This window comes from Neltuma alba, unplaced genomic scaffold, assembly GCF_004799145.2.
Source record: "Neltuma alba isolate B1F8T4 unplaced genomic scaffold, ASM479914v2 tig00012039_pilon, whole genome shotgun sequence".
Taxonomy (NCBI): domain Eukaryota; kingdom Viridiplantae; phylum Streptophyta; class Magnoliopsida; order Fabales; family Fabaceae; genus Neltuma; species Neltuma alba.
In genome coordinates, this window is record NW_021636604.1 from 116154 (window position 1) to 143805 (window position 27652).

The 27652-nt window shown below is 32.1% G+C and overlaps 1 protein-coding gene across 1 annotated transcript; it reads left to right on the forward strand.

Moving 5' to 3' along the window:
- The first annotated feature begins 284 nt into the window (after positions 1 to 284).
- Positions 285 to 27652, forward strand: LOC114721465 (linoleate 13S-lipoxygenase 2-1, chloroplastic-like). Its single transcript, XM_028907278.1, has 11 exons — positions 285 to 348; positions 476 to 557; positions 15172 to 15362; positions 15833 to 16092; positions 22050 to 22287; positions 23253 to 23570; positions 23783 to 23868; positions 24159 to 24269; positions 24366 to 24667; positions 25014 to 25280; positions 26689 to 27652. The coding sequence occupies exons 1-11, from the start codon at positions 285 to 287 to the stop codon at positions 27446 to 27448; spliced, it is 2679 nt and encodes an 892-aa protein (XP_028763111.1). The 3' UTR covers positions 27449 to 27652.

Here is a 27652-nt window from a genome sequence, read left to right on the forward strand (position 1 = left end):
AGCAACTGTGGGGCTTCACTTCCTTTGACCTTATTGACCTCCTAAATAACTATTTCCTTGTTAAGTTCACCAACCCAGGATAGTAGAGCCAACGCTATAAGAAAGTTCTATGTGATGGACTATGGATAGTAAAACAACACTCAGTATTAGTACAGAGGTACACCCTATTTCAATCCTTATCGCAACCCACTGGGATACGTGGCCACGTGGTTCGCATTCCAAATGTCCCCATGCACTGTTACAATAGCCATTGCATCAGAAGAATAAGGGATAGAATTGGCATAATGTTGCAAGTGGATCTCAACACGCTAGCAGACTCCCAAGTTAAAAACTTTGAGGTGGAAAGAGGTAAGTACGCAAGAGTCTATGTTGAACTTAACCTTCAAAAGCAACTGGTTCCGAAAATCATTGCTGCTGACAAAGTTTTTAATATGGAGTATAAAGGGCTTAGATTAATATGTTTTTCCTGTGGAAGATACAATCACTATAGAGAATCATGTTCCTAGAAAAGTAGCTCTAGCTCCCACTGTGATGGAAACACAGGTGCCTGACCAATGGTAGTAAACCCAGTAAGGTCACTAGAGAAGAAGGTCACCGAAGATGAAGGTCAGTTTGGGGCTTGGATGATTAATCCCTAGGTAAACAAATCTCGGTTATCAAGAAAGCCTGAACCAATAAAGAATCAGAAGCAACAAGTGGGATCTGTCAGAACTCAAAAGACTGTAGCCCTTGTAATTCAAAAATAAAGATTTGCGATAATTAAGAATTGGAAGTAAGGAAGGTTTTGAAGAGGAAGAGATTCTAGGCAAGTCGAAAGGGAAAGGTGACCCTGACAAGCAAGAGAAAGTTGTGGTACCATTTGGAAAGAATACGACGATAACAACAGGCAGGAACACCATAATGCGACCTATGAGAGATACAGGAAGAATGATTCAGCTAAACTCAAGATAGCATATAAACCTAAAGGAAAGGAGAACCATAACCCAAGAGATGGGCCGGGAATGGAAAATGGGCCAAGAAAAAAGAATAGAAAGGAAAGCTTGTTTATTAATGATAAGGCCACACAACTGGGCCAGAAGACTAAACAATCAACAAAAATAGAAAGGGCCCACCTTATGGTCTAAGGCTGTCTAGAGAATACAGAAAAAAACAAATTTTAGCCCAAGCAGAAAAGGCCTAGACGTGCAACACCATTGTTTTATCACATGCTCAGCAAACTCCTCAGGATACAAGTATTTCACAGCGAAAAATACTACACCTTATTGCTAGAACAACTTATAATTCAATTAGAACCATTTTAGACCACATTGGATAGTCTTTAGTCCAAAATCTCATTTAGGACGTTGAGAACGCTACTTTTTGAATTTTTATTGTTATTTGGTAAAATCCAGTTTTCTAGTCCAACTTTGAAAAATCATAACTTAATCTAGAAAAATTGAAATAGAGTATTTTAAAATTTTATAGAAATCTATTTGAATACTCTTTCAAGGAAAATAATATTAGAAATTAATTCCTTGTCAAAAATTCCCAGATTTTTGTGAAAGTCACCTCTATCCTTTTGGTAAAAACCCTTTTTCAAGATTCTGGACCTTAAATTTGAAACATCATTAAAACTCATACATTTGTCTATTTTTAATGTGCTACCTATCAATTGAAGCTCGAGACATGATCTCTCTAAGCATGCCAAATTTCACACTTAAATTCATTCAAGAGCTTAATCAAAATGTTGCTTCAAGTTGACGGCTTCCCTAAGGTTACAGCACCAACCAAGCATCCTTATACATAATCAAAATAGAATTGTTTTCTCATGGTTCATCACCACAATTACTCTTGAATTTACAGCTTCCCTTTGGATGATTCAGACCCTAAAATGTTAGATTATTTTGAAAGGTAAGATTTCAATGAAATCCTAGTAGCAAGAATAATTAACCATAACATCATAACGCATCAATTACAAGCATTCCAACCTTTTGCTATTAATAAGGAACTACTTTACCTCATACATATAGCACTCTAACATGCAATAGCCAAGGAACTTAAAGCAAGGAGTATAGCTACACAATCATCATCACCATCATCTTTAGCTCAATCACATAATAGCACATGAAATACACAGCAATCAATGCAACACTTATCATTAAAGTTAATTAAATCTTACTACTACCCTGATCCAAAAGCTTCTATGATTCTTTGATCTTCTTCCTCTCCTCCACAATTAATAAATCTTAATCATCAAAGACCATAAAAGAGACAGCAACGTTACCAACCAAAGCATATCAAAAATCGATAACAAAACTCAATAAATTCTTAAGCCCTTTAAAGCTTCCCTCTTTGTTCCTTAATTTTTAGAGCTTGGTTCCTTAACCCTAAAAATTCTTTCTTGGTTCATTCCTACATGATTTTCATGTAAATCCAAATATGTACTTGAATTTAAGGAAAGAAAATTCCTTCTTCTAGTTTCAGCTTGGCCGAACCAAAAGGGCTCATTATCCAAAATTACAACTTGGATTCTAATGCTTCCACAACTCATCTTCTTTAGATTTGTCCTACACCATTTTTTCATTTTAAACACAATAGAAGCCTCAAAAAATTGAAAAAATCATCCTAGGGTATAGCACATGAAATTGCACAGCAATCATGCAAACTTATCATTAAAGTTAATTAAATCTTACTACCCTGATCCAAAAGCTTCTATGATTCTTTGATCTTCTTCCTCTCCTCCACAATTAATAAATCTTAATCATCAAAGACCATAAAAGAGACAGCAACGTTAAACCATAAAAGCATATCAAAATTGAGCAACTCAAAAATTCTTAAGCCCTTTAAAGCTTCCCTCTTTGTTCCTTAATTTTTAGAGCTTGGTTCCTTAACCCTAAAAATTCTTTCTTGGTTCATTCCTACATGATTTTTCATGTAAAATCCAAATATGTACTTGAATTTAAGGAAAGAAAATTCCTTCTTCTAGTTTCAGCTTGGCCGAACCAAAAGGGCTCATTATCCAAAAATTACAACTTGGATTCTAATGCTTCCAACTCATCTTCTTTAGATTTGTCCTACACCATTTTTCATTTTAAACACAATGGAAGCCTCAAAAAATTGAAAAAATCATCCTAGGGTATGATTCTTAAAGTGGCCGAATGGTTCCTCTTGAGAAATAACAATGAAATCTTTTTAAAAGTAACATACAACCACTTGATATCATCATAAAACAAGGTGTTTTAACCATGTCTAGCAACTAAAACTTCCCTCCCTACACATTCATCATTTTGGCCAGCATAATAAAAGGGAAGAACCAGAAACTTCAACCATACAACTCAAGAGAATCAAGCAAGGAACAACATAGAATCATCTACTAACCTTAACTCCAAGTTTACTTGATCCAAGTTGGTTGCTTTTCCCTTGAATACACTTGAAACTCTTCCCTGCTTACTCACTTCCTCTCTTGGCCGAAACAATGGTCTCAAATTAGGGGAGGAAGACTCTTCTTTAATGCTCAAAATATCCCAACAACCAACAATTAATGCTATGCCAAGTGTCAACTCCTTAATTAGTCTTGAATCTCTCTCTTAATTAACTTAAATCCAAAAGTAGTTAATTTCCAAAGTCAAAATCTTCTCCACTTAAATCTTGACACTTGAAAACTTTAATTACTCTCTAATAAGGGCTTGACAAATGGAAACTTGTGGGCCAAGTAAAGTGCAAGACTCTAATCAATGCTTTATCAGTACACTTTTACTTCAGATTTGATTTCTTTTTTATAATTACAGTACTCTGACCTCTAATTATTTTTGTCAGATTCATAATTTATTCTCTTCATTTTTCTCTTCCCAAAATGCCCTCTTTAGCTCAAACTTGAATTCTCATTAATTATATAAAAAGGAAAACTAATTTTCTTCTTATTATTGATTTTTTCACTTGTTTAAATAATTAGGAAAAATTTTAGATATTTGAGAGTCTCCTTTTTAATCTCATAATCTCTTATAATTTCTTGGAACATCATAGGAATTTTCTTGAGATTTTATTTTTCTTATAAATATTTATTTGGAATTTTCCAAATAAAAGGCATTAATTTAGCCTAAATCATCCTTAAATTCCTTTATAACTTTTTCAAGAGTAATTTGGTTATAAAAATAATTACATAATATTATATAATTCTCAAGGAATATTATCCTTATTTTTTTCTTAATTTTCTAAGGTTTGGAAATATTTTTTCATAATTATTTTTGACCAATTTTCCTTAATTAGTCAAATTTTCATAATTAACTTGGAAAATAATAATAATAATTTTTCACCAAAATTCTTCTATTTGTCCTTATCATTTTTGGTCCTTAATTGTTTAGGAATATCCTTATTCCTAATTAACCCATTACTGGATGTGACAACAAATATCCCATACAAATACAATTCCGCTTTCCGGGGACCCCAAGCCACTTGACCCCATTGCCCCCAACTTTGAGTTTTTAGAGGATGTCAATGATGACAAAGCATCCATGGTGGCAGAGATGCAAGAAATGGGAAAAGAAGTGGAGGACCCTAACGCTCCACAGCAGTAAGTGCTCCTTCTCCTTCCTCCTATTGTCCATAATGATTATTGCTTCCTGGAATTGTGAGGGGGCTGGTAGCTGAGCCTTCCCCATTTTAATCAAAGACATTGTTAAGAGATACAAAATTGACATTCTGTGCTTACTAGAACCCCGCATTAATGGTCACCGTGCTGAAAAAGTAGTTCGTTCTTTGGGGTTAGTAATTGGATAAGAGGGGAGTCTACAGGATTTTTTAGAGGCATCTGGTTACTTTGGAATAGTGTTGATTTTGACGTGTAATATCTTCATTTAAATGTTCAGTTCCTACACTATCTGGTCTTAAATCGTAATATAAACTCTACTTGCTTCATTTCGATAGTGTATGGAGAGACGAATATAAGAAAGAGGAAACTTCTCTGGAACACAATTTGCGCAATTTCCACCACACGTTCGGCTCCTTTTGGAGATTTTAATACTTTTCTCTCCCCTTCAGACAAAGAAGGAGGTAGTGAACCTAAATGGGAATCAATGAAAGCTTTTAAAGAATGTATTGATAACTCAAGACTTATTAAAGCAGGAATTCAGGGCAATAATTTCACTTGGGAAAGGACAGGCGTACAGGAAAGGTTAGATTGGGTTTTTAATAATGCTAGTTGGGATCTGAATTTTCCACAATCTCTTGTTAGGCATGAACTCAAATTCAAATTAGATCATCGGGTGGTGGTGGTAAACTCTTTTCCCACAGTTACTAAAGCTTCTCTCGTGAAAAATTTGTCCTACCAACAAGCTTGGAGTACAGAAGAAAGTTTTCAGAATATGGTTACTAACTCTTGGCAGGGGAAGGATTGGCGCAATGGGTTGAAGGAATTCCATTGGCAGCTTTGGAATGGAACAATCATCATGTGGGGAATCTCTCTTGGAAAAAGCAGAAATTAATCTAAAGGCTAGAGGGACCCAACAAACAACAAAACAGGAATGATCATCTGGGAGTAAGGAAATTAGAACAGCAACTATGGATAAATTTCATAAATTAGAAGCACAAGAAGAACTTATGTGGTACCAAAAATCAAGGTGTAAGTGGCTCAAGTGGGGTGATCAAAACACAAGATTTTTTCATGCATCTACAATTATTGAAAGGAAAAAGCAGAGAATCACAACTTTACAGGATGAAACTGGAAACTGGATTGACAACCCTCAACTTCTAAGTCAGCTAGCTAGTAATTTCTTTAAAACCCTATACTCCTGTGATGGCTAGGTAAGGAGTTCTGAAGGGTGGTGCTCAGATTTCCCAGCTCTAAGCACCTTGGAGTTACAGAGATTAGCAAGAGGAGTGAGCAAAATTAAGATAAAAAATGTTGCTTTTGCCATGGATGCTTTTAAAGCACCAGGACTAGATGATTTACAACCACATTTTTTCCAAAGTCAATGGAACCATATAGGAGATAAAGTTTGCAGTATGGTGGAGGAGTTTTTTCAATTTTTAGAGAGAATTAAAGATATAAATCAAACCAAGGTGGTACTTATCCCGAAAGTTGAATACCCTACTTCTCTCAAGGAACTATGACCAATCTCATTCTGTAACATGAGCTTTAAAATAGTAACAAAACTCCTAGCAAGCAGTTTGAGAGAAATTATGGACAAGATGGTCAGTCAGGAGCAAGCAGTTTCATACCTAATCGGTCCAGTTGTGACAATATCGTCATAGCACAAGAAGCGATGCACACTATGAGGAAAAGAGGCTGAAAGAGGAGCTATATAGCTATCAAAGTTGACATGGAGAAGGCATATGATTGACTAGATTGGAATTTCATCAAAGACTCTCAATTGCTTGAAACTGGACGTGAAACTCATTAATTTGATTATGGAGTGTATTACTTCAACCACCATGTCTGTTATGTGGAATGGTGAGGAAGGACCACATTTCAATCCTACCAGAGGTATCTGCTAAGGAGATCCTCTTAGCCCATATATCTTTGTCTTGTGTATGGAGCGACTGGGACATTTGATCAAAAAAGAATGTGAAGCAGGTAGATGGGCTCCTTTGAAACTGAGTAGTAAAGGACCTGACATCTCACACCTCTTTTTTGCAGATGACCTTCTCCAGTTTACTGAAGCAACTAGAGAGCAAATGACTGAAGTTAGACAGATTATGGAAAACTTTTGTGAGGTTTCTGGCCACTGGGTTAACCTTGATAAATCAAAGATGTTCTGCTCCAGAAATGTCCACTTTAATAGAGTTGTAGAGCTTAGCCAAGATCTTGGGATTGGGGTCACTGCTGACTTGGGCAAATACTTGGGAGTGCCACTTTCTTAACGATATGGTTAAGAAGACTACTTTCTCCCATTTAATTCAGAAAACTCAGAGAAAATAATCCTCATGGAAAAGTAGATTTCTAAACATGGCAGGCAGAATGGTGCTAGTGAAATCTATATTATCTGCGTTGCCTAGTTACCAGATGCAATCTCATATGCTGCAGGTAGGCACTCTCTCCGAAATTGAGAAGATCAGTAGAAGATTTTTCTGGTCCTAGGATGAGGAAGTAAGGAAACTACACTTGATTTCTTGGAACACGATAACTTCATGCAAAAGCAAAGGTGGTCTAGGCATTAAAAATCTGGCGGCCCAGAACAAAGCCTTCATCATAAAGCTCTGTTGGGGTTTATTAACCAAACCACAAGCTTTATAGATCAATTGCCTAAGAGAAAAATATAAGTGTGGTGATGGAGAGCTACCAAATGTTTACAAGAAAGCAAATATGTCCAGAACATAGAGTGCCATTGTAGACATTGGGAGGCTTTCTGTTCCAAGATTGGTAGGAAAATTCAGAATAGAGAAAATACTAGTTTTTTGTGGGATTTGTGGACTAATCTAGATCGACCACTTATATCTTGGGTGTATAGTCTAAGTCATATTAATAGCATGGAGGGGAACTGGAATGTTGGGGCCTGGCAGGGGATCTTACCCCCTTGGATTATCAACAAGATCATCAGAATTCCGTCACCAATAGGAGAGAGGAAAGACTGCTTTTGGTGGAGACCAGCTATCAATTCTCAGTCAAATCCGCCTATGAAGCTATCATGAATAAAGAAGCAACAAATGACTCAAACTTCTGGGGGGAACTATGGAAATGGCCTGTACATGAGAAAGTAAAGTTTTTTATGTGGCAAGTGTCCCATGAGCAACTCCCTACTAACTCACTCTGAGCAAAGAGAGGCTTCTCAGCATCAAATGAGTGTCCTTTTCAGTGCAAAAAAGCACGAGAGTTATGGGAGGTTATTTTAAATCCTAACCTTTCTTCTAGATTTTTCTCTGGTGATTTGCAAGTTTGGCTCAACTAGAATATCAGAACTGCCCGAGACGAGGAGCTTTCAGTAAACATAACTGGATTAAAGTCTTCAGTCTAGGATGTTGGTTACTTTGGACCTCCATATGTAAATTTATCTTTGAAGGGAAATTGGATACTCCAAGAGAACTTAGACACAAGATTCAACACCTACCTATGGAGCAAGTCGTGGGAGAACAACTCAAGCATCAGATCTCTAAGTTTTCAGGGCACCAAGAAATACCCTGGATACCACCACCCCAGGGAGCTATCTGTATTGATGTAGATGGATTAGTCCAAAATGACCAGCAAGCTACTTGTGGAGGCCTTATCAGAAATAGTGATGGTGATTGGATGATAGGATTCCCAAGGAGCATCAGCGTTTGTTCAGTCATAGAAGCGGAATTGGTGGCTATTCGAATAGGTCTTGAAGTCGGACAATAATATAGCTATCAAATGGTTCTACTTTACTCTGACTCTATGGATGCACTAAACTTGATTTCTGGAGTGTGCGCAATGGACCATTCCTTGAGATCTATTATCACAGATATTAGGGAATTTTTATTTACTCAAAAGGGTATCAAATTGCATCATGCCAGTCGTGAGAGTATTAGATGTGCCAACTGTAACATCCAGACTTTTGGGCCTAGAAGCATCAAAAGTAGCCTGAATTGGATAGGCTACCAAATCCTTTTTGAGCAGAAGTCCCAAAGATGAGAAAGAAAGTCAAAGCAGTTTCAGGGACTAAACTGCAAAGTAAAAGTTTTTCAGGGGCTTCAGTATAATCAAGGTCAGAGACTCCAGTAAAGTCTCGAAGGCCTAGAGAGAGAAAAGAGACTAGATGTAGGCCAAAGGTTAAGTTAGAAGCCTCAAAGAGAGAATTATATGAAGTTAAGTCCAAGCAGGGACTAAACTGTAAATTCAAAAAGTTATGACCAGCAAGGGCAAAAATGGAAGAGTGAACAGAAAATTCCAAGAAAATCCCAAAAAATGGGAAATAATATTCTAAGACTCTTCTATGAAGAGAAAAGATGAAAATACCCCTGAGATAGCTTAAATGGAATTTATGAGATTATGGCTAGTAAAAAGTACACTGTTTGAGGTAATTATTTAAAATAGCAAGAGATCTCAAAAATATACATAAAAATGAGGATTAATTGGTTGAAAGGTTATACTAATTTATAAAATTAGTCCCGTAACCAAAAGGCCAGTGGAATGACTTTAATAAATTAAAGAGCAGATTATACCGACAAAAGAGTATTTTAGTAAATGATTTTTATACAAAGTTTAGAGGAAGTGTTATGGCCTGAGAAAATTCATAGATACTCTCTAGAATGAAGGAAAATTTATGGAGTAGATAGAAGTATTTTTTGAACCCCGGAAGGCCGTAAAGAAAGTCGGAGAAATGTGGGCTAAGTAAAATAGGAGGAAACTTAAGGGCTAAGTTTAGATCCGACGGTTATGATCTAATCTTCCTTCTCCTCCACTATTTTTGCGACACGTGGCCTCTTCTAGAAGCATGATGCAAGGATGATGTAATAAGGTGATGCAATGATGATGCAAAAGTCCACTTGAACTTCCAAAATTGCCCTTACTCCTTCTTCTAGCTACTAAGGGCATTTTGGTCCATTCAAGCCAACTTTTTGGCTATAAATAGGCACTCTTCCCCCCCCCCAATTTGGCCAAGCTGATCAACACTAGGGGAAACTCTACTGCCCTTGCATCTAGAGAGAGAAAGAGCTATTTCTAGTGAGAGAAAGTCCACCTAAGTTCAAGCTTCAAGATCAAGGTATGTGGTGGCTATAGCATCTGATTTGATACCTATTTCGAATTAGTTACTGTGCATATCTGATTCTGAAATTTTGTATGCTTAAATTACACTCTGTAAACTTTAAATCCATGGGTAGAATACTTCATTTGGATATGTGTACGATTTATGGTGATTTTTCAAAATTAGGGTTTGAAATCTGGAAACAGTGTTGAACTTTTGGAAGAGTTTTAAGTTCCGTACAATTTCGGTACTGTTTAGAATAGAATTGGTTTCTGAAACTATTTTTCCTTTAAATTTAACTTAAGGAGCTTTCATTGAGACTTGGAAGCACTCAATTTGGATTTTTCTACATTTAATTATGAATTTTCAAAGTTGAGCAAAAATTCTGGAGTTTCTGCGTGAACAGTACCCGCGAACCAAAATTTCCAGATATAGTATTCTTGAATCGAAGGCCATCTAAAGTGGTCCTAATTGACAAGAAATGGATCTTAAGGATGGGAAATGATAAGATTTATATTAGAAAAGTTAAAAAGAAAACCCTAAGACTAAGAGAAAGGGTTGAGGTTCAAGAAAGCTAGTCTTGAACTTTATATAATCTAATGGTCCTAATGGATTGTGTGATTATTATGGTTATGTTTAGGACCTTTGGAACATCCAGGAGGATGTTTGGTGATGTTGACCGAATACCCACATGGTTGGAAAGTCAAGGGAGTCAAAGGAAAAGTAAGAGGAAAGCTTGAGGTGCAAGGTAGTGAACTTACCCTTTATGTGCTTGACATGGTATGCTCATGTGTTGATTTGTATTTGTTATTTGAATGATGTTGTGACATGATGATTGTTGCTGGAAATGCTTTTTTAATATGTTCCCATGGCCATTCATTTTTATACCAAGCATAAAGCATGATGGCATGTCACTAGTTAACTTAAGTTTATGAAAAACTACATACCATACACTAGCATCCATCTTGTGCATGTATGTGGTAATGTTTGCTATTGAGATTCCCCGAATCTCACCCCTTCGTAATCAACCATTTAGGTCAATCAATGATGGGCACTAATGGCATGAGAAGCAAGGAGAAGAAATGGAGAATTATTGATGCTAATGATTGATACTAATATTCAATATATAATTCTCCTATGTTATAATTATGTTGTGAATGCCATGCATTTAATTATAAAGCTTATGGCATGTATAGGAATGTATGAGCATGAATGGGAAAAAAGTAAGCCCATGTTAGGTATGCCAAAGAATTAAAGTAAAGAGATGTTAAGGGATAAAACGTAGGTCATGGAGCAGTTAATTTCGAGCTTCGGTTTGACCTATCATATGAATGAGTTAAGCTACGAAATTTGGTATACTTATAGTTCACATCCCAAGCTTTAAAATGAGTAGTGAATCACCTCATTTGGATGTGTATACGAAGAGATATGAATTTTCAAAATTAAGGCGGAGAATCTGGAAAGTCCAGATTTTACCAAACGAATAGTAATCTTAATCCAATAAACTATACGTTTTCAGTGAGGGTGAGTTCAGTTGAATATTTTTCCCTTAAAGAGCATTGAAAGAGCTTTCTATAGAATTTTGGAATACCTCCATACAATTTTTCTAAAATTAGTTATGAATTTTCAAAGTTGGACCTGTAATCTGAAAACTGGACAGTAAACAGTAATTTTTGAAAATTAACGTCCAAATTGAAATTTTTAAGTGTAAGACCATCCAACATGGTCTGGAATGATTCTAAATGAATGCTAAGGTACTATATAAGTAAGGTGTGACACCAACTACCTGGCAAAGGGAGGACATGGAGATGAGTTAAGTACCCGGTTGGTCAGGGATGTACCAGAGGGGTGCATAGATATTTTTCTCTAGGATAAGCCTTATGGCTCTAGTTGCTGGTTTGTTTCGTGTTTTTCAGCTACTTTTCAGGCAGCCTTTGTTTTTCATCCAAGCTTAGCTTGTCCTTATAATTCAAAAAAAAAATAGTTTTTGTGGTTTGATAGCCTGAAATTTATGAATTTTATCATATCTAAGTTTTTGATTTTACTTTTATTAAATCTTAATAGCTTTGATCTGGTGGTAGAAGGCGAAGCAAAATGGCACTATTACGGCAAAAAAGAATATATGTTTGTTTCATCAAAATGATTTTAACTAGTAAGAGGTTATTGGTTAATTGATTCTTAAACCCTTTCCTTTGGGGCTTTATTCTTCCGTTCCATCCTAATCAATAGGATGAAAGTAAACTAAAAAAAAAAAAATTTCACGGTGGTTATTTATATAACCGCTGTGAAAAGTCACATACCACGTCGGTTTTTTACCCGCGGTGAAATTTTTTATATTTTATATCAATAGTATAGACATCGCTCTTAAAACCGTCGTGAAAAACTCATTTTAACCGCCGTTAAATATCTTTTTTGTAGTAGTGACTAGTGCTTTTTTTTTGGTGATAAATAGTACTTTTATTAATATATGACAAGATTACTTATAATATTTACGAACAATTTCAAATAAAATGTGCAAAGATCCTACCATAATTTTCCATATTTAGCTGTAGCAGTGAACACTGCGGGCCTCTTTTCCTTTATGAGCAAAATACACGGTCACAAATTCACGTGACATCACGGGTGTATCTACGGGCATCTGAATCCACTCAGAATTTTCCAATCTGTAAGTTGATAATGTTAAATTTAAATATTATTCCCCGTACATTTTGCTCGTTTAGTTACCAGCCATATACTTTACAAGTTAAAACCTGCAAGATTTATTAGCCAGTAAACATGCAGGATTTATTGAATTTACCATAGCAAACTTTTACATCAAGTGTAATTTACATTACAAATTATATTATAAAATAAGTTTTATATTTAGAATAAGAAGAATAATATTTATACTTTACAAGTCTATATAGTCAAGACAAAATATTACAGAGATCAGAGTATTTTAGCTATAATTAGAAAATCATTCAAATCATTGACTTAATGTCTGATCTAGAATTAAGCAACCAATGCAAATCGGCTCACAACTACTTGAATAGGCAATGATGAATTGGTTCAAATCAATCAAAATTTTAATTCTAAAGTAATTTAAATCATATCATATTTCCAATCTAAATTTTATGCACATATATAAATTATAAGTAGTAAAAAAAAGAAATGCTAGTGAATAAATAAATAAGAAAAATGTAAATATTATAAAATTTTAAGTTTTAAAATAATTGAATACATTATATAAAATTATAAATTTAAAATATTTATTGATTTTCTTAAATTATATTTTGAAGAGCTAAGATAACATATTTGAAAGGCCAAAAAAAGATAACATTTTTGATAAATTGAAGACTTAGTAACCTCTCACATGTTTCCCTTCCATTTTTTATATACTAATAAAACGATGTTCAATAATAAAAATAAAAAATTAGTCAAATTCATCCTATAACTTAATTTTATAAAATAATATTCTATAAGATATTACCTTTAATATTATATTTAATATATAAAATTAAAAAATATTAAATTAATGATAACCAGCTTGAATGCTTGATCATAATTCTACCACGAGGCTATTATTGACTTTTGGGCTTAGCGTGTGGTCGGATGATTCAACAGCTAGTCTAAATTTTAAATCGTGGAAGGGAAGAGACATCACATTGGAGCAGAAAGAAACCCAATAATTAATTCAGCAATAATGCAACGTGACATGTCAACAAAAAATATAGTAATGATAATAATGAAACGTGTTAACTTATTATTAACGACGTCGTTTATCCGTGAAGTGATTAGTGAAGGCAGAAAAACTGGACTCGTCGAAAACCTTTTTAAGATACTACCTCCTATAAGACTCTGTTTAAATTTTATTTTGTTTCTAAATATAAGACTTCAATCCACTTTGTCTATTATATTTATATTTTTTTCTAAAGTAGTCCTTCTAACAATGATAGTTCTAATCAATATACTTGATTAGCAAAAATATTTTAGGAAAGACCACATATTCATGACAAATAACTAACTCAACTTACTTCTTTAATCTCCTTAAATTAGTCAATTAATTCTTATAATTAGGATGAAAAGTAGTACAGCCAACTCCTTAGGGGCCGGCAAGTAGGTACGACTTTTGTCAGCACAACGACAAGGCGGTACGAAAGTAATGAAGGTAGATATAATTACGAAAAATTACCGCCACATATCCACATGTTTTCTAAATTATATTAAAACCTTAGAAAATTTATAATTAATTTAAAATTTAATTAATAAATAATAATTTCTTAAATATAACTGTACCAAAGAAAACATGATAGCAGTAATAATTAGGAATTCAGAAATAGTTTATAAATTAAATATCTTGAAAATTATATTTTTTAGATATAATTTTGAGAAAATTGCTATGAAATTTCAAATAAGGAACATAATTACTAAAAAATCCTGATGACAATAGACCAGCCTGTAGTGACAAGTTTTAGGAGAGTAAATGACAACTACTCATTTATAATTGAAATTTATTAGTAATTATTTTCTTTCTTTAAAACCTCATTGTAATTTTTGATATAATCTTTCCATATAATTAATTATGGGGGACCAATGTAGCAATCATTTAACGCCACAAAAATCAGATATAATCAACCAAATCTAAACTTTTTTTTTTTGGCCAACTAATGATCTACACATTAAAGATATTGAATACACTTGTGCTTTTAAAAAAAAAAATTTAATCATAACTTGTAAATAACTCGTTAATAGTGCGGTTTATAATGAACCTTCATTTTATACGCACCAAGTTAAAACATTTTAAGAGTTATGATATTTTAAATTAACTTAATTATTATTAAGTCTCATATGATTTACTACCAAAATCCTAAATAGTTATTGTCAAATTTAACAAAAAAATAAAATACAATTTTAACTATTTCAGTAATATGTCTTTTTTTTCCTTCCAAATTTAGCAGTATTTTGAATCAAAACATGACATCAATAAAAATTTTGTGTTTACTTAAATAATTATAATTTTAGCTAAAGTATACTTTTAGTCATTTTAGCTTTACATAAGATTTTATATTAATTCATTAACTTTAAAAAGTAAATTTTTAGTTCTCTAACTCTTAACCAAAAAAAAAAGATATTAAACTCTTGAATGCTGATAAAACATTACTAAATATCAACATATTAAGTTTAATATTTAAAACAACCACGATTATTGCAAAAAATAATAATTTAAGACTAATAATTTTAGAATTAAAGGACTAAAAGTATACTTTTTATAATTAAGAGACTAAAGTAAAACCTTACAAAAAGTTAAAGGACTAAATATATAAATATATATATATGTTAATTTATAATTTTTAGATCCATTCAAGTTAAATATTCAAAATTCAGGTCCTAACAGGCATCATTGCATCGATATTATGTTAGAACTTGGAAAGATCATGTTCACATGCGCCAAAATCCATATGGCAAAACAGAGCAGCTATTGTTAGCCAGCTAAAGACATTAAATACCTTTCTCATAGTGAAAGTCATCGCGACCATTCAACCAAAGGCTAAACCTCAAAGAAAGCGTGTTCCAGCAACACAGAGATGGCCAGTGGCAACTCAGCGAGCAAGTCCGAAGAATCTCACAAAGTGAAAGCTACTGTGACAATTCAGCAAACAACTGGTGGTCTTCTCTCTGGTGTTGTAACTGCGGGCCTTGATGGTTTCACAGACTTGGTCGGAAAATCTCTTCTCTTGGAGCTCATTAGCGTCCAGCTTGATCCTAGTAAGTATATTTTAGTGTAATTGCACAGATCTTTTGAAATAAAAGTTTCGTAAAGTTTTTCGAATTAGATTATGAGGAAAGTAAGAGAAGATTTTCCGCAGAAGGAGAAAAAAAAAAAATCAGACGAAGCTTACTCTCGGAAAACTTCCTAGATTCTCTATTAGCGGCTCAGCATCAGATCTTTTGTTTTTGTTGCATTGGTTTATTCAAGAGGCGAAGTCGTAGAAGAGAATAAAGGAAATGCAGAGAAAAATTTGAAAATATAAACCAGATTAAGAATACACCGAGAAACTGTTCGAATCGGAAATATTTATTAAATCTATAGATAATAAATGCTTTGAATTTGAATTTGTGGTCCTGGAATATTGAAGAAATTAACTTCATGAATGTAACGCTGGAACCGATGCTGATTGATTATCCGATCTTCACTTTGAATCTGAATTATTTGTTTTGCTGTGTGGTGATTGAAGAGACGAAGTCGGAGAAGAGAATCAAAGCATATGCAGAGAAGAAGGAGGCGAAAGAGGAGGAGGAGTACGAGGCGTGGTTTGAGATACCTGGAGATTTTGGAGAAGTGGGAGCCGTTGCTGTGGAGAATGAGCATCACAATGAGATGCTTCTGAAGAAGATAGTGATTCATGAAGAGCATGGCTCTGTGAACTTCACCTGTAATTCATGGGTTCAGCCCAAACATGAAGGCTCGCTCATGAGAACCTTCTTCAGCAACAAGGTAATTGCCACTTCTTAATCATAATATAATACAATATAATAGGGATAATTAAACAAAGAAGACTAGCATATTGAAATGGAGAAAATAATCTTTAGTTCCCTAACTTTATAGAAGATTACGGTTTAAACAGCTAATTTTAAAAAGTATAGTTTGATGATTTTTTTTTTTATAATAGTCATTGTTATTTGAGAATTAAATTTAATACGTCATTATTCAAGACTATTTTACTAATATTCAAAATTTGAATACCAGCAATTTTTTTGCTAACAGCCTTAGAATTAAATGAATTAAATTTTTTAATAAAATTAAAAGATCGAAATAAAATTTTATATAAAATTCAAAAGACTTAAAATACACTTTTAGCAACTTCCTAAAAGAGTTAAAAAAAATTTTAAGAACAAAAATTATTAGCAAGTTTTATGCCAAATTTAAGGTTACAATAAAAATACTTCAAACTGCAACATTTTTTCCAAAATAAAAAAAAATCAATACAGTATTAATTAGAAAACTCTCCACGCGTTATTAAAGAAATAGTTTGATGAGAATTTTATTTGTATGTAGTATATTAATTTTATGTAAATTTTATAATTAGTAGAACATGCTTGTAACATTTTTTTTCATCTTTATCTTAAATTATTTAAAACCTTACTCTTTAAAATTATTGACGCGCATTATAAAAAAAAAACTACTAATTTTTAAACACACACATTAGGTTGAAATTTATAATTAAAATATTAAATATTTAAAGGTAGGTGAGGATAGATCAAAGGTCTAATACCTCCAAGTATAACCAAAAAAAAAAAAGTTTAAATATTTAGCAAGTTAGAATAAACCTTGATATAGTAAATAATGGGCAACTTTGCCCCCAAAAAAAAAAGTGATGTGTGATGATATATATATATATATATATTTATATATAATATTTTTGAAGCTGATATACTCTTTAATTATCAATATCTAATTGTGATTGAGTAAATTTAAAGGAAAAACTCACACAGAGATCTATATGAGAAGCAATACAATAAAAAACGAAATTTAGAACTATTTCAACCATGAGAAAGCAAATTTAAATGAAGCTTTAAGAATTAGAACGGAACTTTCGCCAAACACTTAAGAAAATTTTAGAAATATAGAGTCAGTAGGGAATGACCTAACCTAATCCTATCAAAACATTAAATAGATTTTAAAGTTACTTGAAGGTCGCATAAGTAGTAAAGGTCGAGTGGGAAATGGATAGGGATTTAAAGTTGAAACCCTCACAATGCATAAAAAAAGTACTCTTTCGGTCCTTAATATAAGACCCATTTAACTAATTTGATTATATTAAGAAAGTTAGGTAAGTTAGTTAATTATAAGAAAAATGACACATTTTTTCTAAAATACCATAATCATCTTTCTTAATACCCCCTCTCCCTCTTCTACTTGGTTATGGTTGAGAGAGTATCCATAGGGGTAATTTAGAGAAAATTGATAAATATCATAAATGAGTCTTATATTTAGGACCAAAACCAACACAAGAATTAGGTTCTATATTAAGGACCGGAGGAGTAATAAATTTTTTTTTTTTGCTCAATACAGAAAGCATATTTTTTTCCTAAAAACTACACTGTCAATTTTTGATTCAAATTAATTTAATTCTGCCGTTTTATTAAGTTTCTTCTTGACTATATCTTTTTAAAAAAGAAAGTTCGCACGGAAAATAGAATGTATGCTTTTAGACTTGTTAGTGCAGAGGAGAATTAGGACGTGTCTTTTGCCTCACTTTAATTTTGCAGCAATTTTTTTTAAAATTAAGTAAAATACATTGACTGTCTCTTTATTTTACCTAAATTATAAAAACCTCCCATCTATTTTGAAAATGTATATAAACCTCATTTAAAATTAAAATGTATGTTATACAAACCTCTCTTATATTTTTGAGATTCCATTTCTATTCATCTAACCATTAGTTGACCGTTAAGTTTGATTTTTAAACTTTTATTTTGACCAAAATATCCCTCTTTACTATAAATGTTATTTAAATATTTATATCTATAAAACATATTTTTTGAGACAACAAAAATAATTATAATACATGTATTTTCAAAATTTTTAATATGTTATTAAGTTTAGTAATTTTGATTATATTATATAAATATAATTTTAATTCTTCATGAAATGCTGAAACTTAAGGTTTCTTTAAAAGGCTAGGAAATATTTTAAATGTTTTTTTCATATATAATGTAAATTATGTGAGTTTGGAAAATTATATAAAACATTTAAATTTATAATTTAAATTTTTAAAAAAATTGTTGCAAACATTTATAACTTATTTAATAATAATTTGATTTATTATATATTTATTTAAAGAATTCATCAAATTTCTATTCAATTTTTTTATGTTTACATTAACTAAATTACTTAATTTTCTGGTCCAAATGATAAAAAAAAATTAAACAAACAACAATTTTTAAAAATAAAAGATAAAATTAAAGTAAAGAAAAAAATCTTAAATTCTTCAAAATAATTATACCCAAAATTTAAAAATTTAATATCATGAAGGGGTAAATTAGTAAACTAAAAGTATTTCAACATAAATTTTAATTAACAAAGCATCTTCTTAGAATATTTTTAATGAAATTAACAGTTTGAATTTAAGTGTATATTTTGAAAATAAAATACAGATCCGTATGATTACTACAGAATGTAAGAGAAGTTGGAATACTTTACTTTTTAAAATTTTGTTTCAAGGAGCTGCGCTCAAATAAGCGCAGGCATCTCATACCCAATCCGTCTTGAAGGGGCAGTTTAGTCTTTCCATAATTTACATGTGATTGTAAACTAAAATTAATATAAATATTACTTCATACCAAAAATAATTTTAAAACCCCGATCTCACTTTTAATCTTAAGCTCAATCCCAAACCCAATCTATCAAAATCACAGTCCTGCGAACCAAACGGAGCCAATTTTATTGGATCCTGGAGAATGATTTATCTCTTCAATTTTCACTTCACTCATTTCGTAATATTTGTGGCATGAATGGTGCGAGTATAACAAGTCATTTATCCACATGTTTGATTGTCCGTCGTTTTCATAACGCTTGCGCTTGTATTTAATTTTTCTATTCAAAAACTTAAGAAAAATAAAAGGGAAAAAAATTTAAAAAGTCCCCTACAGTCAGTGTTTGTGTGACTCTGAGGAGAACTACGGAACACTTCGGGAAAATTATTATGTTTTCCTAAGGAAATATAATTATCTAAAAGTACATAACAAGTAAATGAAAATGTATAGTATGAGAAATGAAAACAAGAATAATGTTATTTACTTGTTATCAAAATGTTTTAACCAGTAAAATTTTTTTGATCCTTGCAGTTTTGATTCGGTTTAACTTAATCCCTAAATTTTGATGTGCTAAAACTTAGTTCTTATAGTTTTAATTATTTTACAATTTAGTCCTTGTATTTTAAAAAATAAAATTATATATCTAATAAAGAAAGGAATTAAATTATAAAATTGTTATATATAATTATCGAGTGGCAGCGAGTCAAATTTCAGCAGCTGAGTTATAACCGAGACAAAACTATAAGAATTAAGTTACACCAAGTTAATATATAGAAACTGAGTTATTACAATGACCAAAAAATTAATTTTTCTTTTTAATTATTACTACATCCAACTTTAAATATAAGATCTAGTTTGTAGTGCAATTTGCATCATAAATTAGACTTTATACTTAGAATAGCAGGTAGTGTATTCTTATTTTAATATCTCAGTATTTCCAAGCTCGTTTTCCTTTCTTTAATTTTGCAGCATTTTATTTCTAAATTTGTTTCAAGCTGCTTCCTCATAGCCTAATTTTGTATGCAAATTCCCTGCACTTAACGTGTGACACAATACCTAAAAAGAAAAGATTTTGGTTTTTTTTTTTGGGAAAAGTCAGGAAAAGCCTCTCATTAGAATTCTTATTAGTAAAAACGAGTTACTAAATTTTTATATATAAAAATATCAGCCCTTAGAAGAAATTATACAACCAGGATTTCTTTTTGCCAACTAATTTAAGTCTTCCTAATTAATAAAATTTTTAATAAGAAACTTTTTCTTAATTTTTTTTTCTTTTTTGCGTATTTGGAGATAAAGAAGTTTTGCTGATAATCATTTAAGGCTAAAACTGTTGTAATAAGAATAGGACAGGTTGTTGTTGATAAATGTCAATGATGCAAACACTCATGATACCTTAGATTAAAAAAAAAAAGAATTGTTTGAATACGTTTTGAAAAATAAGTTTAGTTTTTTTATTTTTTTTATCAAAGTTCAATAAAATTTAAATAATTCATTTTGATGTGTAATACATAGATTAAAGGGATAATTAATCTGCAAGTCCTTATAGTTTCAACCAATTTTGAATCATTCCGGTCAAAAAAAAAAAAATCAATTTTGAATCAGGTCCCTATAATTTTTTTTCTTTTTATCAGATCCTTATACTTTCACCTGTTTTTAATTAGGTCCTTGCATTTATTTTTCTTTTTATCAAGTCCTTATAAGATCACCTTATTTTTAAGTAAGTCCCTGAATTTTTTATTCTTTATTTTATAAATTCTAATAGTACTATTTTATAAACATAAAATAGTATATATTATGTAATATTAGTTTATAAACAATAATATTCTAAAAATAATGAATTATTATAATAATTTTATTTTTTAGCAAAAAAATTAATTGTTTTAAAAAAATTTCCTTAATTAATTAATTATATTACTTATCTTTTATTATATAATTATTAATATTTTATATTTCAGTACTAATTTATTTAATTAAGTTCATATTTAATTAATAAATAAAAATTAAAACTAGATGGACCTAATTAAAATTTTAGTGAAATTATAAGGACTTAATAAAAAGAAAAATAAATGCGAAGACCTAATTAAAAATAGATGAAAGTATAAGGACCTGATAAAAAGAAAAAAAACTATAAGGACCTAATTCAAAATTGGTTAAAGCTATAAGGACTTCCAGATTAATTAACCCTAGATTAAAAATGATTATCCCCAACTCATTTTGAAAATATATACAAGATCCAATCTAATAAAAACGAAGTGTGTGCTCTTTTGCCTACCTTGTCTCACCACCGCCCCGTTGCATAACTTTCGACTTTTGAGAATCTCCATTTCTTGATCCTATATTTGCTAATAATCTTAAAATATTATAAAGAATACTAATAAATTCTTTTTTTTTCCGTGAAGTAATTAATTTGATAGGCCATATGTCCTAGTTCTTCTTAGACACTAGATACTTTCTTTTTAAAAATCTGATCTTCCCCCATTCAATCCAATGACTAGTAAAGTAGTAAGATGTAAATATATACAGTATGTGTATGGGCATTTTGAGTTCAAATCTTCGTGATGTTTAAAAATATATGTATATATATATTTTCCCGTTGGATGATGGGGTAGATAATATATAACTTAGATGTTTGTGGAATACTCTAATATTTACACCATTATGAATGCGCATAAATTATTGAGAAAATTACACCGAGCCCCATAAACATGTGAAGTCAATTTAAAAGACTGTTAAGTTCAAAAGCAGTCTCACCAGTCATAATTAACTTATAAATAATCTGCTTACTGTTGTTTTAGTTGTTATTTTACTAATTTTATTACTCCTCCCGATGTAAATGTAAGAGTTGGTTATAGATAGAGTTGGGTTTGATTCTAAACATAAGACTTTAGTCCATTTTATTTTTTATAGTTGTCGTTTTTTTTTTTGTCCAACTTATATAAGTGGATATGTAATCTAATATTATATACCGGTATTTTAAGAAGATCATGTCAATTTGGTTAGAATATTGAATAATTTATGGTTAGTTTTCTTAATCTATCAAATTAGTTAAGTAACTCTTGCATCAAGTAACAAAGAATAATTGAAATTTTAATTAACATTGTGTTATACATAATAAATGCGTTATACATGGAGCAGTCATACTTGCCATCAGAAACACCAAGTGGATTGAAGAGTCTGAGAGAAGGGGAGCTTGTGGCTCTAAGAGGGAATGGAGAAGGAGAACGCAAAAAGACCGAGAGAATATATGATTATGATGTCTACAACGATCTTGGTGACCCTGACACTAATATCAAACTCAAAAGGCCTGTTCTTGGTGGCAAACAACATCCTTATCCTAGACGATGTCGTACGGGTCGAAAGCTCTCCCATGCTGGTACCAAACAGCATCTTTGTCATAAAATAGTATATTTAAACTTTAATGATTTAAATTTAGGGTAAATTATACTAAATACCTCTAAATTTTATATAATATGTAAATAATCTCCCTAACACTTGAAACTTCATAATAAACTTGAACTTTTTTATTTATGTAGATAATTTTAATACTATTAATTTTGTTCATTATTTATCTGTTACTAACTTAAAGTTTGAGGGAATTATTTGCATCTCAAAATTTGAGGGGGGTTATTTGCATACAAAAATAAAATTCCAATGGTACTACCTATAGTCCTTAATATAAAATCGATCTAATTAATTTAGATGAATTAAAGAAAGTAGTTAAATTAATTATTTGTCAAAAATATATGTTGGTTTTCGTGTAATACGCTCCTAAATCATTTGATTGAAACCACCTTTTGATACAAATGCCCTTAACATATACAATCAATAGGATTAATTTAGATAAATAAAAAAAAAAGATGGATTGAATCTTATATTTGAAACAAATTTAATTTTAAATTAATTCTTATATTAAAAATTAGAGATAGTTTAAAACTACTAGTTTGAGATTATTTATGTGTAACTGAAAGTTTACAGGAGTTGATTATTAAAGTATTGAAAGTTAATGAAGTTATTTGCATATTGTTCTAAGTTCACGGAAGTTTTATATACTTTCACCTTAAAATTATTGTTATTTATTTCCTGAATTTTTATCATCTCAGCTAAAATATTCCCAAATTTAAGTCTTTTTCAAATACCCCATATTAAGATTATGCATGCAATTAAATGCGCAACACAACTGAGTCAAAGATGCCGACATTGTTTTATGCCTCTCACTGATTTTAACTCCAATAAATGGAAAAGAGCATTTGAAAACCGACAAATCCCTATTCTTTCTCCAGTACTATTCTCCTCCACAACACCGATTGTGGTCTAAAACTTAATCTGTTGGCTATACAGATCCCTTGTCAGAGAAGAGGAGTATAAGTATGTATGTTCCTAGGGATGAAGTATTTGGAGAGACAAAGCAAACGCAGTTCACAGCAACGACAGCTTCATCAGGATTGAAAGCAATCTTACAATCCTTAAACTCAGTGGCGGCCAATAAAAATCTTGTATTCTCAAGCTTCGAAGACATAAACATGCTCTTCAAAGATGGCTTCTCTGTTCCACAGCTTAAGAACGATGGATTGCTTCAGAGAATCATTCCCACTCTCATCAAGGCTGCTTCTGACAGCGACCAAATCCTGCGCTTTGACACACCTGAAACTGTTAAAAGTAAGTATGTGCAAATGCCTCAAATTAAAGACAATACTCAAAATTAAATTCATAATGTGTCTGATATTAGTTTCTCTAGTAAAAACACAAGACATAAATGTTTGTGTAAGAGAAATTCAATCACAAATGTCCAATTTGACAACATTTAAACCAATATGGCCATTGAGCATAGATTTTGATATGATTGTGATTTGTGAGTTTTGGAAATGCAGGGGATAGCTTCTTTTGGTTTTCAGATGAGGAATTTGCAAGGGAGACTCTGGCTGGTGTCAATCCATACAGCATAGAGCTAGTTAAGGTATATATAGCCTGGTTGTTGGAATTTGGAAATATTTTGCTCGTTATGCTATACTGATATTTCTTTTTAGATTTGAATTGTTTATTTGAATTTCATATTTCCCTTATAGTATTTATATGTGTGTGCATATACATCTTTCGTACATGTATCTTAAAATATTACAACTTGATGTGTCCAATATATTGTATTGTATATGATAAGCAAATAAGAATAAGTGCAACATAGCTTATTATTTTTTTCACAATTGCATATGCTAAATATATATTTTGGTTTATTAATTCATCATGTAGGAATGGCCATTGAGAAGTAAACTAGACCCACAAATCTACGGTCCTGCAGAATCAGCAATCACCAGAGAAGTGATTGAGCAACAGATTAATGGCAACAAGACAGTTGAAGAGGTAAATACTAAGGCAAACAAGATCTAAAGCATTATTGGCGTCATAGAGAACCTAGAACATTCATGATGAAACTGTCTAACAACTAAAAACACGCAGGCCATAGCAGAGAAGAAGTTATTCATCTTAGACTATCATGATTTATTGCTTCCATATGTGGGGAAAGTGAGAGAGATTGAGGGCACAACACTGTATGGATCAAGGACACTTTTCTTTCTCACCACACGAGGCACCCTGAAGCCACTAGCTATTGAACTGACTAGACCACCTCTAAATGGGAAGCCACAGTGGAAGCAAGTTTTCACACCTAATGGTCATTCAACCTCTCTTTGGCTTTGGAGGTTGGCCAAAGCTCACGTTCTTGCTCATGATTCTGGTTACCATGAACTTGTAAGCCACTGGTAAGTACCATCATCATACTATCCTTTTACGCAATACAGTTACGAATTTTCACAAAAGTGAATCTTCCAAAGCATTAGATTGGGGACCAAGTGTGGGTTTCACCTTTGTGGGATTCACAATGCAGAGGTGGGACCCACTCATCCCACCCGATTTTTCTACTTTACCCTCTTAAGTACTTCAGGGGTCTAGGTCCAATAAAAAATTGATGGATGGGGTATGCTAAATCTTTACCATACCCACGTCCCAAAAAAAAAAAAAAAATCTTTACCATGCACAAGATAGTTGACCATACAATTTGATTGATTCTTCAGAGTCATTAACATGTTGCATTTGTGTATTTTTTAGGTTAAGAACTCATTGTGCTGTAGAACCCTTTATAATTGCAACCCACAGACAATTGAGTGCCATGCATCCGATCTACAGATTGTTGCATGCTCATTTGAGATACACAATGGAAATCAATGCCCTTGCCCGTAAAGTGCTTATCAGTGCAAGTGGAATCATTGAGATCTCTTTCTCTCCGAGAAAATATTCCATGGAGCTTAGCTCTGTGGCTTATGACCAGCTTTGGCGGTTTGATTTGCAGGGTCTCCCCAATGATCTTATTCACAGGTACAGAGTCCATGATCTGTTTCTTTAATTTACTGCACATAAAACCAATAAGATCCTTATTTCATAAGTTCAGTTTTTTGTTTTTTGTTTTTTTCTTGGGCCAACTATTTCATAAGCTCAGTTACATTCTTGTTAAACCACATTATTCATCTCTTTTCTAACTATAGGTTAGGTTTTGTTTGGTTTATCTCTCTCTCTCCCCCTCCCTCTTCTCCTGAATTAGACAATTTAAACAGAACCAAACCCCACAGCCACGTAGGGCTTTCCTTATCAAGGAACTTTCAACCTCACTCTTTTGAAGGAGGTGCATGGCATTGATCTTAGGGATGTATTTACATCCCGAAATTGAGCCCAATTAGTCAAGGACAAATGCCATGTTTTACTACTGATTCAACAAACCCATTCGAAATGTCCATGAATTATTTGAATGACATAATTTAACATATTTTTATTTGGATTAATATAACTTTTGGTCTCTGAAATTTGGACAAATTTTGGTTTGGTCCCTCAAATTTCAAACATGTAGTTTTAGTCCCTGAAATTAAGTTTGTCTTGAAATTTCAGTTCCTGAAGGAGCAACAGTGTTAAAATCTGCTAAAATCTTATCAATGACATTAAAAGTGGTGATGTGAACTCTCCAGATGACACCTAACTATATCTAATGTGAATAACACAGTGCAGTACAGTGAACAACTCCTAAAAATGAATAGTGAGGAAGAAAAAACAAAAGGCTAAAGAGTTGTGTTTTGAGGATTTATTCTATTTTTCCTTTCTATTATTCACACAAGATCCAACTAGGTATCATCTGATGAATCTACATAATCACTTTAATGCTATTTATGATACTTTACTATATTTTAACACTGTTACACTTTTGGGGACTAATGTTTTAAGATGAACTAAATTTTAGTGACTAAAACCATGAGTTTGAAATTTGAGAGACTAAAACCAAAATAAACCCAAATTTTAGAGACCAAAAATTATATTAACTCTTTTTATTTAATTGAGATTTTGGAAAGATTCTGCTTAAGATCTAAAGAATACATGGCATACAGACTTGCTATCTTGAAAAAGACCAAGAAGAAAAGAGAGAAGTTTCCTTCAAACGTTGAGACATTTGCAAATATTCTACAAATTCTTAAAACTATAAAATAATTCCATAACTGAAAATTACATGCTTCTTTCTTAATTTTATCAACTCAATAATCATGTTATATTTACTTACAGCTGAATCAGATTTTCATTTTACTTAGAACTAAAAATACAAGCCCAACTGCTATAAAATAATAATGTTAAGGAGCCGAAATATGTTACATATATATATCTTTTTTTACTTAGAAATCAAGATTTGAATATAGTTTACTGACTAGTACATTCAATGAATCATCTCCTTTCGGTGTACTAACAGGGGAATGGCAATGGAAGATCCCAGTGCACCACATGGCCTAAAGCTGGCAATTGAAGACTACCCTTTTGCCAATGATGGCCTTCTCATTTGGGACGCCCTAAAATCATGGGTCACAGATTATGTCAACCACTGCTACCCAAACCCTAGCCTCATACATTCAGATCACGAGCTCCAATCATGGTGGACTGAAATCCGAACCATTGGTCATGGAGACAAAAAAGACGAGCCATGGTGGCCAATTCTCAGAACCCCCAAAGATCTAATTGAGGTCATCACTACCATAGCCTGGGTTGCCTCAGCTCATCATGCATCAGTCAATTTTGCTCAATACGATTATGGAGGGTATTTTCCTAATAGACCCTCAATTGCTAGAATCAAAATGCCTACAGAAGATCCTACAAAAGAAGAATGGGAGAAATTTGTGAACAGACCTGAGGATACGCTTCTAGAGTGTTTTCCATCGCAGATTCAAGCGACTCTGGTTATGGCAGTTTTGAGGCTTTTATCAGATCATTCGCCTGATGAGCAGTACATTGGGGATTTCGTGGAGGATTCTTGGGGTGAAGATGAGAATGTGAAGGTTGCTTATGAGAAGTTCCATGGGAGGTTGAAGGAGATTGAAGGGATTATTGATTCAAGGAATAAGGATTCTGGTTTGAAGAATAGGAATGGAGTTGGAATGGTGCCTTATGAATTGATGAAACCTTTTTCCGGAGCTGGAGTCACTGGAAAGGGAATTCCCTATAGCATTTCGATTTGAATTCTGGGGTTTTAAGCTTATCACTGAGGAGATAGCTTCTTAAGTATTGCTTCTGATGAACATATCAAATTTTCTTTCTCATGATATTTGCTATATTTTAATATGAAAATTCTCCTTCATATATTTATACTCTTGTGTGACTTCCTATTGTTTTAATATTAAAAAAATACTAAAAATAAAAAAAACATGTTGTTGTAAATATTA

Coding starts and splice junctions, on each gene's coding strand:
- LOC114721465 (XM_028907278.1), top strand. CDS start 285: ATGTTGCAAGTGGATCTCAACACGCTAGCAGACTCCCAAGTTAAAAAC. Junction 24,270..24,365: donor GCAACAAGACAGTTGAAGAG/GTAAATACTAAG, acceptor AAAAACACGCAG/GCCATAGCAGAGAAGAAGTT. Junction 25,281..26,688: donor CCCAATGATCTTATTCACAG/GTACAGAGTCCA, acceptor GTGTACTAACAG/GGGAATGGCAATGGAAGATC.